Source organism: Camelina sativa, chromosome 10 (assembly GCF_030686135.1).
Source record: "Camelina sativa cultivar CO46 ecotype springtype chromosome 10, ASM3068613v1".
Lineage (NCBI taxonomy): Eukaryota > Viridiplantae > Streptophyta > Magnoliopsida > Brassicales > Brassicaceae > Camelina > Camelina sativa.
The window spans coordinates 10139025-10157919 of NC_141889.1; the positions used below are offsets into that span (position 1 = coordinate 10139025).

The following is an 18895-nucleotide window of genomic DNA, read 5'->3' on the forward strand; positions in this document are numbered from 1 at the left end:
TAATTGGTCCAATCAAAAGATATTTAGCAAACCAAGTTTGAATCTAAATAGTTCAAGTTAGTTGGTCCATAAAAAATAAATCAAATACTAAACTTGAACTTTTCACGTAGATCGATTTGGTTTGGTGTGTTTTATGTAGTTGTATAAAAATATAAATATGTGAATATATCGAGAAATGGCAAGAGCCATGAATTCGGACATTTGACCTAAGTTCTAAAAAATAAGGAAACGCCATCGAAGAAAGTTTCATTTTTTGAGTTTTCCCTCGACTGTCGTGTTTGGTCCTTGAAAACTCTGACAGTGAAACATATAGTTCAAGCTTTTGCAGTATCTGACATAAAAAGAAGAAAGTTTCATTTTTTGAGTTTTCGTCTCTTTTTAATCCTTTACGGATGTTTTGTTCTCTTACAATTATGATAACACTATCAAGGTTAAGAAAAGACTGCTTTAAATGTGCTTTAATGAATGGTAAATTCCTATTAAAAAACAAAAATCTTATTAAAAAATATCTAAAAATAACGGTGTAACGCGGGTACTAATATAATGTATATAATAGTAGACTGGGAACAACTTGTTTAAGAATTTCCAGCCAACTCTTACCGAGTCACTTGGTCCAAGTGTTTGTACTTGTACATTGAAGAATTATTCACATTAAATTTTAAAATATGTTAAAAATATGTACATGTCTATCAGAATTTTTAGTTTCAACGAGTGACAAGTTGTTTAACTATATCTATTTCCTCCTCCTAGAATTATTTATAATCATTCTTATCTTTAGTTTCAATTCAAACTTTTTGAAACTTTTCTAAGTCATTTTAGTAACAAATGTCAACAAGACTCCAAAATGGTTCCTGATTGTGTTTTTATTACTATTATTTCTGGAATCCTCTTATTATGATATTATCAGTTTGATAAGATTCCAATAGTTTAAATCCTTGACTAGTTCACCCTTCTTCAAGATATATATATATGTATGTAAAGACCAAACCACTAGTTAACTAGAAAACAAAAAGGAATATTCCCACAAGATGCATACATTATGCTCATAGTAACATAGAATTAATGAATAAATGTCATTTTATCTCACAAGACCTTTTCATAAAGCAGAGGCAAACATACATTTATTTTAAACCATACCGAGCCGAACCAAGAAACATCATAAACCGATCCAGCTGATATAAACCGAATACATAAGCCATAACATTTTTTTTTTTTACATTTATCTTTACTTTATTATATTTAAGACAATAGATTATGTTCGTCAATTTTCACCCAAGATCCAACGTCTGCATCGGTTATCCATAATGCAACTCGATTGATCCGAAAGTTCAATCCGTCGAGACTCGGATCAAGCGCGTAAGCTTCCTCTAACGCGTTCTTCTTCTCTCCATCTGTTAGATCGCCGTAGAGTATACTCATATGTGGCACGTAAACTGCAACATCCCAACATTAATTTCACACACACGTAAACATATAGAGATAATAAAACACGTTTCTTGGTAATAATTTGATCTTTAATGTTGTTCACAAATCACAATATTAACGGTTCAATTACATCCCAATAAAATTATTAAAATCTGATTTATTAGTGATTGGATCATACATTTTCCGGTCATGGGTTTGAAGTGGGACATAAAATGTCCGGCAGCATTCATTACCTGTAAACATAACACAAACAGCGTTTGTATAGCTTAGTAGATTTTTTCAAATTTATGAACTGTATGATTTTTTCTAAAGTTCATGTTAGATTCACGTCACGGTATCATAAAGTTTCCATTTCGGTATGTATGTATTTTGTTAATGTTTTTCTCATGTAAAATATAAGATTTAATTTTTTTAATTTATGACTTTACCTCTACGATGTGCCGGACAGACAAGTAAATACACTGAAAATAAGAATTTCCAGGGGAGACTTGGTCAACGGTGGGCCGGTGGCAGGATACGCCTTAAAACCTTCACAAGCCGCCTTGAACATCCGTTTAGCCTCGTTGGCCGTAAGTTTGTAAGGTAAAGGTCCAACGAGGGTTAAATGTGGATCAAACAGTGGACGACCGAACTCTGACCTAAGCCCTTCCATTACCCTCCGAAACCGATCGTCAACGTCACGCGTCACCCTCCGGTACCGCCCAGACCGAATACATGGCCTTCTCAACCTGCGTTTGTGGCGGTTGTAGTGGCGTTGCGCTTTCTTCCGTCATTGTCCCTTTCCCTCCCCCAAGACTTGTCTCAACGTTGCTGTATGTATATAAGAAATATATAGCTGCCACGATAAAGTATATAAACAATTATTCACAGCCGTAACAGATTCTCCTAATCTGCCTTTAGGATTGACTTTCACAAAATGTCTTTTCGACTAATCGATCAAAGCTTTAGTCGTTGACGCGAATGTTATAGCTAGAATTATGAAACACTTGAAAAAACTTTTCTTTTTGGTTAAACAAACACTTTAGAAAGACCTGTGATCTGTTTCTTTTCGCTAAATATGCAATCACCATTCACCATGCGAGTTTGTTAGGACTTAGGAAGGTTTTTGTAATACGTCGCGGAGTTGTATTATAAAGTAACATTATTTATTCAATCTTTAGAGAGAAACGATACATTGCTCCAAAGTAAGTTTATCGAAACCTTATTATCACAGAGTCAGAACCAAACTCGTTGTATTTCTTAAGGACTGAGATTGCATACAGCCACCCTCTCCCACGACTCTAGAGTCTTGTCTTCGGTATCAGTTTTGTATAAAGCGAGTCGGTTTAACCGGAAACTCAGGCCATCGAGGGAGTTATCGAGTGTGTAAGCTTTCTCCTGCGCTTTCTTCTTCTCTTCTTTTGTTAACTCGGCGTAAAGCAAGCTCAAATGCGGCATGTAAGCTGCAATCATTTGTAGACAAAGAAAGATTATTTCAGAAACATATGGAAATCATGAATCTAATATGAGAGATTACCCTCCAGAGTACCATCATGGCTTCCCCAAATGTATTTAGACTTTAAACCCTTATATCAGATACATTCGATTTCGATACTAAACTAAGTCCGATATGGTTTTAATTTAAGCAAAAAGATTTACTTCCCCCCTCCCAGGCTAATGTACAACAACACTTCCCCTAACACTTCAAGTTCAAAGAAACTTTGTTAAATGGTCTTCACCTTAGATCTCCCAGATTTTTTAACATTAGACTTACCTAACAATACCTTGGAGCTAGCTAACATGATCTAAAGGATTTGATTTACATAAAAAACAAGCTTTCAGGTCAAGCGAGCTTACGTGTGGGTGTGGCAGTGGAGGAATTGAAATGGTTCTTACAGTGTTCACCAGCTTCCATTACCTGTAAATAAACAGAACAAACATTACAGTACAGATCATACCATTAGGTTCCAAAACCATTATTAAAGCCACAAATCAAACAAACCCCAAGATTTCAATATGTAATCTTACTCATCCCAGATGACAAATTCTAGTCAAGATCCAAGATTTTAATTAACCATTCTCTCAGAAAGATCGAATCTTGAAAGGAAAAGTCAGAAACTTTATATATACCTCTGGGGTGGACTGGAGAAGCAAGTAAACGCATTGAAAAAAGAAAGTTCCAGTGGAGACGCGATCAACGGTGGCTGTGTAAGATTTAAGACCGTCGCAAGCTGATTCGAACAACTTCTTGGCTTCCTCTGCAGTCAGAGTGGCTACGGCGACGGTGACGTGAGGCTCGAAACTAGCGCCAGTGAATTCAGATCTCAGAGCTTCCATAAGCTTTCTGAATCTCGGCTCTGATTCCTCATCTGGTAATGCCCACAACGAGTATACGTCCTCCTTCACCTCCTCCATGGATCGGTCAATGCTCTTTGATCCCAAAATATGCTGAGAGAAGTCATATTTATTATTTGATAATCAGGGAAAAACTTTCAAAAGTCATTTAGTTTATTCCAGTTTATTCCCATGGACGACGAAACGAAAGTGTTAAACACGACGACGTATTGAGGATATATACAATAAACTAAACTCTGATGGGCCTTCATCAGAAACTTTACAAGGCCTTTTAGAAGTCCGATATTGAAAACGTACGACTTTTGATAAACATAACTACTTCGGAATGATGCCTAGATTACCTAAATATTCGTTCTTGCTGAGAACTAGTATGCGACATCATGCCACGTACAAGAATCACGTCAATATCTAAAGACGGCGCAAGTACTCCAGAAACATGTTTTACAAGTATAGTATACTGTATTTTACATATGTGTATTAACAATATCATCTAATACAATTACAGTGACAATATTGATCAAGAGACAAATTACGACACCAAGGCTATTATTATGGCACGTTACACTCGCAAAAATCACGCTACTAGCAGTATGCCAGTATCTAATAGTCTTATTTGAGATGGTACGTAATTAGGGACTAAATATATATATATATATATATATATATATATATAGAGCAGTAAAAAAAAAAACAAAAAAAAAAACTTGGATGTATTGTTATGAAATGTAGTATGAGCTTACTATATTATATAATGTCTGAGATTCATTAAAAACATGCACTGATGCATACACAAAAAAGGTCACGGGAAGGGAGCTGTTCTCTTCATATCTGTCTCAACGACATCAAGCGCAAAACCTTTCCTGAACCGAACCCAATAATCAGCAACCAGATTCTTCTTCTCCGGTCCAGAGATCCCATCTCTCGACGGCTTCAACGCTTCCGTCGAGATTCCATGTTCTTCATCTCTCTTTTTCACCAGCTCCGGTTTTATTCTCCCAAGATTCACATCTTGTGGCGACACCATTAGTGATGGTACACCTAATGGTAATCTATCCCCTAGAACAAAAACCTTAGCTATTAAGCTCCTATCTCATCATATGAAATATACGGTTGGTTTTACCTATATAATACAAGATTTATTAATTACCATACCTCGGTCAATCTGCCATGTACACCAAAATTTTCCGTACGATTTGGCAAGATTTTTAAGCTCCGGCTTCGCAACGACCTCCGGGACCCTTGGAGTTACTAGAAGAGCTATTTGGATCTACAAGACAACACTTACAATTTCCGTCAATTTCGATTCTTGGGTACTTGATATATAAAACATATACCGGAAATGTATTGAAATGAACCTCGTAGTCATGCGAGTGCCAGAGCTTCTGTTCCTCCGGTGAGAGACTTTCGAATAACTTCTCTGACACTATATATTCGATCCCTAGAAATTTAATACAAGAACAAATATAATTCGTAAGTTCTTAGAAAAATCTCAAACAAAAGCTCCAATATTCAAGTTTACACATTCGTACTTATAATAGTCAATGACTATATACGCAATATGCTTAAGCTTGACCACCGATTAACCGTATATATACGTACAAGTAGTGCATTCCTAAAAGAAACCAATCAATTTTAAAATTCAATGTTTTAAGCAACAAAATTGTGAAATGTAAAATTTCGAATTGTTTGTAAGGCAGTTTATACGTTGAAATAAGTATTAACTACAATATCAATATAAGTTTAACTGAGAAGAATAAGTTTATTTGGAAAATATAAACAAAGTACTAACAATCGAGGTGGAAGTGTATGTACCGATGAGATGAGCCTTAGAAGAGTTGGAATCGTAGACAGCACACTGTAGGAAGTCCTGGTTTACACGGTGGCCGTAAATATGAACTTCCATATGACGGCCAGGATCGTGGCTATAGCAAGCGAATGAACACACGTGGACACTCATTTGCCTGATTGGTTTCATTGACTGCATCATAGCCGTCCCTTTGTCGAGAATCGTGGTGGTCGTCTTGGTCGGATCTCCCATTGGCTCCTTTCCATCACCGCTGCTAGCCGGACACGCCACCGGAATCTTATCACTCGATGCCATTAGCTAAACTACACCTTTTGTTTTTGAAACCCTTTTTTCTCTTCTCCTTTAGCTTGGTTTGTGTTTGGTTCGGTCTTATAAAAGAGGAGTGATGTTTGCATGAGGAAAATATGACGTTAAATGATTTTGATGTGTGACATGTCATTAGAGAATAGTGATGTGGCGGATTATAGAGATGCTAAGTTTAGTGTTTTCCGGACAAAGTGATCGTGTCCGGTTTTAATGCTCTGGACAAAGTAATGCACACTTGGCAATGTTTGCGACACCGGACATTGTGCTTTGTTTGACGAGTTCGAAATAACAACTTTGACGATTTTGCTTAAAGTGTGCATGAGATACAACAGTTGCACATAAATATGAAGATAGAATCTTTCGCATAAAAAGAGAAGACATAAATGTAGCATTTAATACAACCATATCCGTGATTAGGGCTGGTCAAACTCGTTATAGATCAGTTATATATATATTCGTCACATACCATAAATGTTTACCCTTTCTATGTTATAATTCGAAATTAAAAACATTTCATACCAAAATAATCAAATTATTACTTAAACCTCCGACGACTAATTTTAACATAGCCAAATTTTTTTTTTCTTTCATTTATTAACGAGAGCTACCGTTACGCACGGTCTTTAAAAACGAACCGCTTTTGGTTATTTCTCGCAATGGTTTATCGGTATATCTGACCGTGTTATAAACCCACGCACCCGAAACCGCACCAAGTATTGGTGAGACCATGTAGATCCAAAGTCCTTTGTAGCAACTATAAACCAGCGCAGGTCCTAAACTTCGTCCTGGATTCATTGATGCTCCCGATACCGGTCTGATAAAAATATATGTAACCCATATAGCATTTTTAGTTACTTTTTTTTTTTTTCTAAAAAGAGAATTGATAACAAATAGAAATCTTGTTAGTAATAAATTACCCGGAAATTATCACGTTAAGTAGCACCGTTGATCCTACTGCTAGTCCTGCAAGTTCTCCGATCTGCTTATTAAAAACATTTGAAACTTAATTTTAAGTTTCTCATCGAATTGAAAAGACAAAATAAAATATGTGCAAGGAAGCGTTATTGCGCTAATAACACTCAATCCGTAAAACGATAAAAACTATAATGAAAAAGAAACTTTGGTGACAAAAAAATATAATATTAAACATAATATTTGTTTCACTTGTAAACCAAATTTAAATATCAAATAGAAAACCATAAAGGAAGGTATCGGGTCCATATTTCATGAAAAACAAACAACCTTAAAAAAGTGCATTATTTCCGTTACTATTCAATAGATATAAAGTATATAAAAATGAAAAGACATTAGTTAAAAAGTTAATGAGAACATGCTTAAAATAGTAAGAGTCCCCAACATATATACAGCTCATCAAATTTGACAATATAATATCCGTGCAAGATAAGAAGAGCTTGAAAGACTAACCGCTCTATTATCAGTGGCGACACCGGAAATGACGAACATTAGGTAGAAAGTGATGATAAACTCGATCACAAAGGACTGCAAATTCGTTCCCGATGGTAATGTTCCAACGAACACATCGTGTTTTCCACTACAAACGTCTTGATCAAGTCCGAACAAGAGGCGTAAAGTCGCTGCCGCGAGCGTAGATCCTATGACTTGTGATATCACATAAGCCGGGACCTAAAAAAAATCAAAAATAAAAATAAAAATAATTTTTAGTAACCAATTAATTAACTAGGGACCCCATATTTGGATGATAGTGATTACCCGTGACGTTTATATATCACAATTTTTTTTGATACTTTTAAAAAGTTACATGATAAATTAACACTTTTAAAAAGTTCAATAGGAGAACTAGAGAATAAATTGTTTTTTTAAAAATTTGGGTTAAGAATAATTACATACCTAAGTATCCGCTGTAATCATATACCGTAGACGCATACATTTAAATTAACCACACTCAATCATCATTACTCATATATACGCAAATCAGTACGCATTAATTAGTGGAAGATATATGGATTATGCATTATTATTAGTGAAAGATATAAGAAAACACTGAAGTAAAACTTTATAAGAAAATGTAACTTCTAAAGAATCCAATAGAAAAAGATACGTATAATTTATTTTATATAACTTACAGTTTCGTGCAAAACAATCAAAGGACAGCTTAACTAACCCTATCAAACACAAATGTTCTTTAGTTTGTTCATCAAACTTAAAAAATCACATAAAAACAAAAAACTTGATCGATCATTATAAGTTATACGAATTTTGGTATGTAATTGACCTGTTTGAGAGGGAAACGGCCGCTAGAGGCGAAGGCGATTGTGACGGCCGGGTTGAAATGAGCACCGGAGATGTGACCGAGAGAGTAAACGAGGACCATGACGGTGAGTCCCCAAACGATGGCGATCCCTGGAAGAGTCACTGCTTTGTCGTGTTGTGTGTTTACAGCCACCGCTGCACAACCGGCGAATATCAAGAAGTACGTTCCAAGAACCTCCGCCATCAACTTAAAAAACAGAGCAATTTAACAACAGGACCAAAAAAAAAACAGAGTATTTCATTTTTGTAAATTATGGTAATTTGGTAACGAATTAGAGAGAGTTTTATAGATCTTTGAGAGTTGTGTTAATCTACCTTTTGTAAGAAAGGGACAGAGAACGAGAGAAGAGAGTCTTGTTTCTTCAATGGTTGTTGTTGTTCGACTTCTTCCTTGAGATTCACCACCACAGCTCCATCTCTTGCATCGTTACCATGTCCGTTTCCCGAGATCTCCGCCATAACAGTTTGCTAGTTTTTTTTTCTCACAAAACTAAAGAAGATAAAAAAAAAAGCCAAGATATAAAACTCCTAGCTCAGAGAAAGATGAGACTTGTTATGACTTGTGTGAATGAGTTTGGTGAGGATGCGTCTCCAATTTATTGGCAAATGGCTAGAGAGAGAGAGAAAGATTAGACTTCTTTGACGATTTTTAATTTGACCATTTTAATATATTTTTTTTTTAAAATCGATGATGTATTTTGGAAACTATTTCACATGATATATTTGACCATTACTTTGCTTTTCTCTAACTTTAACATATCTCTCTTTTTTTTTTGTCAAAAGAAAAAATATAATCTCTGTTTTTATTTTTATAACAGAACTTTGGGAGAAAATATAATTTTTTTTTGAAATTTCTATTTAACTAAAACATAGATTTTTATTCAATTCATGAATCTGAATATGTTTTTGACAGATATACTTCCTAAAATAATTGCAATCATCCTACTTAAGAAAGTATTCCCTAAATGCTTTGTATGCATTTCCCATACTACAACAATGTGGATAAATCTGATCTTATCCGTTAAAGTAGAATATTTTTCTTTAAGTTGATAAGGAAAATATAATTCAATCTCTTTCTGTTTTCACGTCATGTGGGTTATGTGATCGTCGTCATATCATTAATGTTGCAGTTATCCATGTTTTCCGGTAAGATAACGTTTATAAACTTATGAATGCTCCAGTAAATCGAGTTTGAAGTATGATAGACACCATTGTAGTTTTCATATTTTGTTTGAGACACCAAATTTATTTGTATTATATAGACCAAAGAATATACTAGTATCATGCAAACATTATAAATTATGAGTATCATTTATGATTAGAAATTGAAAAGTGTCACTTGATCGGAATTGATGAAGGCATCTTCAAGTCTTCAACAACCAACCGAAAATATGGACGCACTTTATATTATAGACTTTTTTTAGTGTATAAGAAATTACTCTTGAATCTAGATGTCATTGTCGGGCCAGCGTAACTATCTGAGGTTTTACAAGTTTTGTTAGTTTCCGATCCACATCATTTATTTTTTTTTGGTAACGATGTGAAGTGATCTATATCAAATTGTTAAATTTACCCTAAGGTTTTCTAGTTTCCAAATATTTTGCTCGTTTTTATTTATCCTAACATAGTAGCATCTAGCTATCTGGTTTATGAACCATAAAGAAATCTCTACAGTAAGTAAATATATGTTAAACCATTTGCCAATGGTACCATTTGTGAAGACTTAAGAATGTAATTTTCTATTATGAATACTTTTACCAAAATAAATAATATCTATTATGAATATGGTGTAGGTAAAACACTATAACCATCTATAAGTAAATTTTGTGGTGCACATAAAACTGCCAGTTGTACATTTGTCCGTGCAAATCGTTTTACCATGAAAAACTACATGAGTTAGTTTTACAAATCATGAAAACTAAGCTGATCATTTGTAATATGAGAAGAAAAAAAAAACTAAAATATTTTCAGATGGTATGTAAAATTATACTCCCTCTGTTTCAGTAAAAGTGTCAGTTTATGCTTTTCTCAAAATACAAAACAACATTTATTTTAAAAAAAAATTAAAACGATACCTAATATGAAACAGAGGGAGTAACTGATTCGAGAATTGTTTTTTTATTTAATTATTTATTTGTATCTGTTACCAAATGAAACATTCCGGAGTTCGGATAGACATTGAATGTTGAATCGTATTGTGTTCCCATCAGAAGGGAAGATGTCTTAGCTCGGTAGCTCCAGAACTCAAACTTGTTGCATATCATTTGGTCATGAGCCACGGATCACGGGAAATCATTTTGATATTATTAGTTTGATTAAAATTTCAATCACATGTTTTAATAACCAAAAATACAGAGATATTTCTAAACCTCATTATTTTAAAACTTTTGGGACTACAAAGCTAAAATAAATAAAATATCATTCCCAAACAATCAAATACGTTTTCTACTAGTATAAAAATACATTTCGGACATTACACTGTGAATTAATACAACTCTAAATCAGTAAATCCCTTCTTTCGACAAAAGCTTTTATTCTTTTGACTTTATAAAAACCGGATCAAATTCATTAATTTAGCATATGAATATATGATCAAATAATAAGTAAAAATTTTGATTCTAAAAAAAGAATATAGATTTATTGGCATATTTCTAGAAGTAAATTCATAAAGCTGATGCGAGAAAATGTCGTCAGATCAACGCGATCACAAGCGAAGAAAGTTAGAAAAAAAAATGCAACTAATGAATGCACAATGTCGTGTTAAATTCATAATAATTATGTCACATAAATTTAAATACAGTAATATTAACCATATCACGGTCTGCTCAGACAAAATAACGTTATTGGTCGAGTAGATAATTAACAATATTGTCATTGACATGATGCACAAGTTTCTTTTAAACAGAGACTTTGACTAATACGTCCATCCAATTTGAACGTTTTAATTAAATAATACTATGAAAAAACTTAAAACAATAATTAAAGACTTTTTTGTTAGAATTATGAATGTAATGATGGACAATAACTATAATTTGTACTTTCAAGAAGTGACTTGGGTGGTTACATTTTTTCGTAATGCGCATGCAGATTCTTTAACCTCCCACTATTTACATTTACATTCTGCATAGATCCCATTCCCACGTGACTTTTACAGATGATTATTAGAAATTAATGGACTCTTTTGAAAATCAGTGTGTGTTTAGTTAAATTGATTTAATTAAATGGATTGTTATTTGATTAGTAATTCATGAAAGAAAGAAGTGTGACATCAAATTATTTACATGAGTTTACATATATTTGCATGCTTGCGTAGATCATTTTCTTCCTTGAAGGTTTAAAAAGTATTGATTGTTTATTGCATTTACTATATTAGTATGTATTTGATTAAACGAAAACGACTTCACTTTAAAAGATACGAATTTATAAATATTTAAAGTTCCTCACAATACCAAATCGGGATTTTGTAACAATCTTAGGCTTTTGACACTTTACGTCCTAAAGATAGAAGAATTAGTTGTTAAGATTTCATAATTAAGTTTTGTGGCAGACAAAGACTTTAATTACTAGAGTATACTGCTGTACGTGTTCTTTTTTTCTGTGTTGAAATTACTCACCTACTGTCGTAAAAGTCGTTAGTATAACCGTCAACTAATCACGGTTCCCAAATTTATACGTCGAGCTCTTCAACAATAAGTTTAGGTGTGCCCTATGCTCTAGAGCTTGAATGCATAAAGGCATGGAATGAAGCATGAAGAGCCTTTATCGTTCTTACGTTTTGTTTTCTCTACTACATTTTCTATGTTTATTTTGTTTCAAAGAAAATAACGTTTTTCAATAGAGATTTTAATCAGTTTATTAGTTTGCTAAATAAACTTGTAAATATACTAGTGAAAGGCACAATATAATACTATTTTACATCACTTTGCATAGTTAAAGTTGAATATAAGTTGACAAATGACAGTTTTTCTATTTAAAGCACAACAATTGGAAATACATAAATGTGAACGTATATATAAACTTAGAGATTCTTGATGAGTTGAAAAAAAGGCTTAGAAGTTCAACATTGTATAAGGTCACACTCACCCTCACACGATTACCATAATCATAGGAGATAAAAACAAACCTAAAGAAAAAGAAGAAAAGAAACTGCAAAATTTGGCATCAGTGTGGTCGAACCCAACGACCATCACGGCTTCAAAAAAACAAGCGATCCCTGCGGGTCTTTTCAAGATCGCTTGCTTCCATATTTGCGAGAGACATCAGCGTCCAATAGTGTATCCCAAACCTGAAAACATAAACAAGATTAATTGAAAATTTATGATGAGATGATATGTTCTAACTACATGATTGATTAATCTTCTTCCATCTTATTTCCACTCACATGTAGCTCTCCCTTTGAGCCACCAATAGCAAGCAAGAAAGGGTTGTCCACCGCAAAGGAAATGGAAAACACAGCTCCCTGATTACAAAAATCAGAATGGTTAGGGATAAAGCAGTAGATACTAATGGGGAAGGAGGAAAAAGATTAATGTTGATTGGTTCTTACAGCTTTTGGTTTGTGTAAAGCAAGGCACGAAGGTTCATTGTTTGAAAGATCCCAAAGCTTTACCGATTTATCCATAGACGCCGTAGCCAAAAGCTGTTAATTACAGCTCATAAATGGTGAGAACTGATTATTCAAAAGAAAGAAAACGAAATGCCATAAGGACATAGAAGATAGGGAGAAATTTACATTGGGTGCAGAAATGTTGTATGAGATGGAGGAGACTCCTTTGTCTTGGTCATGTGCTTGGATAGTGAAACTTGGTTTTAAATTAGAATCTGAACCTGACTGTGCGGTACGTATATCAAAACCTTTCACGGTTCCATCTTCAAGACTTACCTTAAGAGGGAAAAAAAACAACAAACGATCTATTGAAACATGTCTTGAAACCACTGATTTGTCTATAAGAAGAAAAAGGAAAGTGTCATGTACCACAAAGGAGTGTTCACTATGAGGATCCCAGGCTAAGCTTTCAACATCAGACATGACAGACCATTTGAAACCCGAGTGTGAAGGTTGTCTTCCGTCTCTCTGCAGCATGATATACATGCAGATATTAATGATCACTGTTAAGGGAATAGACCAGAACACACAAAAATAAAACCACGGAATAAAATAGTTACCAAGACAACAGTTTGATCAAAAGACCCACTGAGAAGCACTTCAGGAGCATAATGGTTCCAAGCAACCGCTTGAACCTGTCATACGAACCATAAACCCTGAGAATGCCATATAATTAAGAAATTTCTCGTTCTATGAATCTTGTTCTTACCTCCTTTGTGTGATGCTCCATCGTAATCTTACATACTCCAGTAGCCACATCCCAGACCTTAACTTTTTTGTCGGCACTAGCACTAGCAAGTATGTTCCTTTTATCCAAACAAACAAAAGAGATCAGGCACGCCTAAGGAGCAAACCAGAATAAACTTTCAAAATTATGGGCACTAGTAAATTTAGACATACCTAAACTCCTTGTTCCAAGCAAGACCAAGTACTGAATCAGTATGACTACCTTCTTTGTATTTCTATAAAGAAAAAGACAGACCACAAAATTACATCAATATGAATACATAAGTACTTGCCATAAAAAAAAAAGTACTTGCCATAAAAAAAAATTTAGAAGAACTAAAGACAGAAAAGCCTGATGCACACACCTGTTTCTTACTCTTCTCTTTCTTACTCTTATCTTTCTTATTCTTCTTTTTCTTAGTCACTAACATCTCCTCTTTTCCTCCTAATTGTATACAAGGTAGCACCTCGTCTCTCTGAAGCATTATAATAACCTTATCAATAAGACTCATAATCGATATAGGCAAACATAAATAAAAAGTCAGTAATATTTACATACAACGTCAAGATCCCATATCTCGATTGTCGGTGATTCTTTTGAACCAATAGCTACAAAATTCCCTGCCAGTACCAAGGCAAAAAACAGATTAAGAATGATATTTTCATCCATAGTAAGAAGGAAAAAACCCGACTCATAAAAATATCAAAGCGTACACTAACCCTTTTCCCCTCCTTTAAGAGGACAATCAATCCATGCAGTACACAATGGGAACTCCGGTATAATTATGTGATGATGAACATACATGTTTGGTGAGCCAGATGATTCCTCGTATACATAAACCTGGTTGTATATATACATAGCTTTCATATGAGCCCCAATGTTTTAACATATATAACCTACAGAGCAAGAAGGATTGACCATACCTCTAGATGGCTGACTTCATCTTCATTCCTAGCGCAGATAATCACTGAATCGGTTGGCTTGATTGTCGTGTCATCAATATCCTCTTCATCATCCTCATCCTAAAAGACCAAACATTTAGGTTGTATAAAAAAGGAATTTAACCACTATAAGTGTCAATGTAGACAGAAACAGTTAAATGGCTTACTTCAACATCCTTCAGATATGGATCCATCTCATTACTTGGATAATAAAGGTCCCCAATTCCAGAACTGAAAAGTTCAATTCCTGAGTCCAATGCAACCCAAAAAAAAAAAAAAAAAAGAGGTGACTTTACATATGGAACACACCAAATTTGCTGTTCTAATCAAAAGGATCACTTGCACAATTGCAGAACAAACACCAAAAAGCCAAAAAAATGAGCTAAAAACGTACCATCATCTTCTTCATCATAATTATCCATGTCAAGTTCTTTCAATCCTTCAGATACCTCATCAACCTCCATCGAAGAAGAAGCACTCTTGCTTTTAGAAGTTTTACCAAAAGCTTCAGCTACAGCCTTGGCATGATCAACTTCACTAATCTCTTCTCCATCCTCTTCAATCTCTTCATCATCCTCGTTACTACCGTCCACGCTATACATCATATAACCAAAATATCATTATCACAATCTCCTCATTTCCTAATATTAGAGAAACAGGAACAATATTATTAAGTAAAATCTCACCTTCTAGCAAAAGCTCCACTCTCAATAAGCTCTTTGAGTTCTTCCTTTGAAGGAGGCTCAGCAACATCAGGAACAGCTTTTAGATTCCCTTTTGGTATCCATGACACTGCAGTTATCATTCTGCAAAATACGCAAAACCAAAGAACACTTATTTCGAATTGAGCACAGAGAGATATATCATCAAATCGGTGAAATATCTCAAAGGTACGTTCTTGGATACAGGGCAGCTCGAAATTAGGGTTTTTTTCCGTCATTTGATCAACCAAGCACAACAATTTCATAACTGAGTTACAATTTTTGATTAACCTTTCTTAAACTCTAATAGGAATCAAAGAGAACTTACGTTTAGAAACGGGACCTAACGCGGCGTAGAATCAAGATGAGCAACAAACAAAAAGGTTTTTTTTTTTTGTAGGTTTAGGGTTTAACAACTTGTTTTGCTTCTCTGAGGATTTTTTTTTTCCCTGAGAGTGAGATATAGCGGCGCTAAGCGGCGAAGAAGAAGAAGAAACAAATTAAAGGAAATATACTTTAAAGGCCCAAAACTATTTTGTTTTTCATTACAGACCTCAAACTTCAAAATATGATTAGTAAGCCCTGAAACTGTTAAAGATGCAATTAAGTAACTTGTTCATAATTTTATTTATTTTATTTTTACTCTATGAACTAGAAGAATTTTAGAGAAATAAATTTTCACAATCAAAATAATCCTAACTGAAGACCCCTTGCTTACCACATACATATGCTTGTTAAATAAGTAAATAACTTATAAATATACTGAGCTTCTTCTGATGAAATATATATATATATATATATATATATATATGGGCTTTTGGTATGATTAAACAAACATTGAGGCAGAAGTTATAATAGCCAAATTAGCCATCACAAGAAAAATAAAAGAAACTCTGTACTACAAAATTTTGGTTTAAGTGTGTCCGAATGTGAGACGACCAATCATAGCTTAGCTGGACGTTAACGGTCGGACAGGTCTGGTTCCGTATCTGTTGGAGACATTAGCGTCCGAAAGTGTATCCCAAACTTTTAACTTCCCCTTTACGCCACCCATAGCGAGTAAGAAAGGATTGTCCGGAGAGAAAGCAATGTAAAATAAGCCTCCCTGGGTGATATCAAAAGTTTTGAGTCATACAAACATATAAAACAAACCAAGTTAATATAAGGAAACCAACGTTTTTTTGTTAAAAATGGTTGATTATTGGTTCTTACAGCATTTGGTGTGTGTGTCGCGATGCATGAAGGCTCATTGTTTGAAAGATCCCAAAGCTTTACCGATTTATCCGTAGATCCAGTTGCCAAAAGCTGTTAATTACAACTCAAATACACAATACCAACTAAAACAAACATAACAAAGAACAATGACACAAAGAGAGTACTGGACGTAGGGGCACATAAGTCCAAATATATGCTATAGTATCTAAGCCAGTAGTACACATATTCATATATAATAGATGTTATGTTTTCAAAATTTTAGTTTTGTGATTGGTATTACTCGTCCTAACATATATTGACTTTTTTTAATATTCGCTTTGCTCCATAGAACTAGAGCTATTCGGATTTTCAAATCGAATCACTTGAGAGAGAGACTTACATTAGGTGCAGAAATGTTGTATGAGACGGAAGTGACTGCTCTAGTTCCATGTTGGAGAATGAAACTTGGATTTAAATCAGAAGTTGAACTTGAGGCTTGACGTACATCAAATCCCTTTACAGTTCCATTTTTGAGACTTACCTATAAAGAAGGGAAACAAATGAAAAATGCCTCAAAACCGCTAAGAAAATCAGATAGTAGTTTAAGTGTAACGCACCACAAAGGAGTGTTCGCTATGTGGATCCCAGGCTAAGCTTTCAACTTTGGAATTGACTGACCATTTGAAACCCGAGTGTGAAGGCTTTCTTACATCTTTCTGCAGCATATATATATATATATATATAAATAAATATTTACACAAACCGGTGTTGATTAATCAGTGATCACTTATTGTTTATAGGTCCTGATATAAAACACTTACCAATACAACAGTGCGATCAAACGACCCACTACGAAGTACTTCCGGAGCATAATGGTTCCAAGCAACCGCTTGAACCTGTGTGAACCGCACAACCAATATATAAACCATGGTGATGCCACTGAATTAAGATATTTATCGTTCTACCAATCCTTTTCATACCTTATCTGTGTGATGCGCCATAGTAATCTGGCATGTTCTAGTAGCAACATCCCAAACTTTAACTTGTTTGTCAGCACTGGCGCTAGCAAGCATATTCCTAATTTTTTCCAATAAAGCTTCAAAAGATAAATAATCAGACACGTCTAGAAACAAGCAAATCTAAAGAAAAATAATCAAAATCGTATTGGACATACCTAAACTCCTTATTCCAAGCAAGACCAAGAACTGATCTAGTGTGGCTGCCTTCTTTGTATTTCTAAGACAAAAGACGAGAAATCAAATTAACGGATACATTTTGTTGTTGCCATCAAAGGAAATGAAGTACTACTCACCCCTTTCTCCTTTTTTCCTCCTAGTTGTACACAAGGGAGTACCTCCTCCCTCTGAAGCATTACATACAAGTAATTTAATTACAATAGATTCTAAGAGAAACAATATATATATACTACGCAAAAAAACATATTTTACTTTCTACATACAATGTCAAGATCCCATATCTCTATCTTGGACGTTTTATACGAACCAACAGCTAGAAAATTCCCTGCCAACACGAAACGGATAAAAAACATATGTAAATTTTATCCATTGCATTAATTGCATGAATGAAGAGTCCCATTGAGATGATTGATAAAACTTTTTTTTGATACATATCACTAACCTTTTTCTCCTCCTTTAAGTGGACAATCAAGCCAAGCAGTACACAATGGCATTTTTGGTAGCATTATTTCATGATGACTATATACGTTTGGAGAGCCAATAGATGTCTCCACGCATACATAAATCTGGTCACATATTCATTTACAAATTCCATGTGAGATCACTACTATATTTTCACAATTAATTAATAATTATATTGATATCGAGAAGGATTGACAAACATCGAGATTATTGTTGGTCCTAGCACAAACAATTGGTGAATCGGTTGGTAAGATTTTTGAATCATCATCCGAGTCATCACCACCATCCTGGAAAAAAAACACAGATTTTTATTATATATATACAAAACATATACGACAAGTTTCCATGGAAAAATATATATAAAAAAATATATAGTGATATACATCATTGTTCTTGAGGTATGGATCCATCTTATTACTTGCGTAAAAAAGACCCCCACGCCCGGAGCTAAAAATTTCAATTCCTGAATCCAAACACACAAAAATGAAAATATAACATTACACAATGAAAACGGAAACAGAGATTCGAAAAGAGATATTAGCCTACCTTACCATCATCCTCTTCATCGTAATTATCCATGTCGAGTTCTATCAAACCCATCAGCTACTTCATCATTAACCTCCATTGACGAAGAAGCATTCTTTGTTTTGAAAGATTTTCCAAACTCTTCCGCTACGGCTTTTGCATGAGCAACTTCACCATCCTCTTCTTCATCATCGGTCTTTGCGTCCTCTTCTTCATCTTCACTGTAAAACTCACAACTCTCTTTGAGCTTTTCGATTTCCTCCTTAGAAGGAAGTTTAGCATGATCGAGCATGGCTTTTGCAGCCCCTTTTGGTACCCATGACAATGCAGTTATCATTCTGCCAAAATAAAACAAAATCTAAATCAACATAAACCCATT

The 18895-nt window shown here is 34.4% G+C and overlaps 4 protein-coding genes and 2 pseudogenes across 5 annotated transcripts; all 6 read right to left on the reverse strand.

Annotated features, from left to right (window-relative positions):
* Positions 1-1059: 1059 nt before the first annotated feature.
* On the reverse strand, positions 1060-2244 carry LOC104718427 (cyclic phosphodiesterase-like; annotated as a pseudogene). Its single transcript, XR_015569085.1, has 3 exons — positions 1854-2244; positions 1604-1658; positions 1060-1433 (listed from the first exon to the last, which is right to left on the reverse strand). The product of XR_015569085.1 is annotated as a cyclic phosphodiesterase-like (transcript).
* Positions 2245-2527: 283 nt separating this feature from the next.
* LOC104718426 (cyclic phosphodiesterase) lies at positions 2528-3965 on the reverse strand. Its single transcript, XM_010436176.3, has 3 exons — positions 3535-3965; positions 3262-3322; positions 2528-2867 (listed from the first exon to the last, which is right to left on the reverse strand). The coding sequence occupies exons 1-3, from the start codon at positions 3817-3819 to the stop codon at positions 2665-2667; spliced, it is 549 nt and encodes a 182-aa protein (XP_010434478.1). The 5' UTR covers positions 3820-3965; the 3' UTR covers positions 2528-2664.
* Positions 3966-4452: 487 nt separating this feature from the next.
* LOC104718429 (oil body-associated protein 2B-like) lies at positions 4453-5995 on the reverse strand. The gene is made up of 4 exons (XM_010436177.3): positions 5572-5995; positions 5115-5197; positions 4912-5026; positions 4453-4815 (listed from the first exon to the last, which is right to left on the reverse strand). Exons 1-4 carry the CDS (start codon positions 5858-5860, stop codon positions 4559-4561), a joined length of 744 nt encoding a protein of 247 aa, XP_010434479.1. The 5' UTR covers positions 5861-5995; the 3' UTR covers positions 4453-4558.
* A 163-nt stretch (positions 5996-6158) lies between these two features.
* Positions 6159-8969, reverse strand: LOC104718430 (aquaporin NIP1-2). The gene is made up of 5 exons (XM_010436178.3): positions 8480-8969; positions 8127-8351; positions 7298-7516; positions 6790-6851; positions 6159-6686 (listed from the first exon to the last, which is right to left on the reverse strand). The coding sequence occupies exons 1-5, from the start codon at positions 8621-8623 to the stop codon at positions 6467-6469; spliced, it is 870 nt and encodes a 289-aa protein (XP_010434480.1). The 5' UTR covers positions 8624-8969; the 3' UTR covers positions 6159-6466.
* Positions 8970-12109: 3140 nt separating this feature from the next.
* Positions 12110-15629, reverse strand: LOC104718431 (uncharacterized). Its single transcript, XM_010436179.3, has 16 exons — positions 15468-15629; positions 15125-15244; positions 14833-15032; positions 14606-14685; positions 14421-14519; positions 14217-14337; positions 14056-14117; positions 13862-13972; positions 13671-13732; positions 13480-13576; positions 13331-13405; positions 13140-13238; positions 12897-13046; positions 12711-12803; positions 12546-12623; positions 12110-12449 (listed from the first exon to the last, which is right to left on the reverse strand). Exons 2-16 carry the CDS (start codon positions 15241-15243, stop codon positions 12390-12392), a joined length of 1506 nt encoding a protein of 501 aa, XP_010434481.1. The 5' UTR covers position 15244; positions 15468-15629; the 3' UTR covers positions 12110-12389.
* Positions 15630-15969: 340 nt separating this feature from the next.
* LOC104720251 (uncharacterized) lies at positions 15970-18853 on the reverse strand (annotated as a pseudogene).
* Positions 18854-18895: the final 42 nt, after the last annotated feature.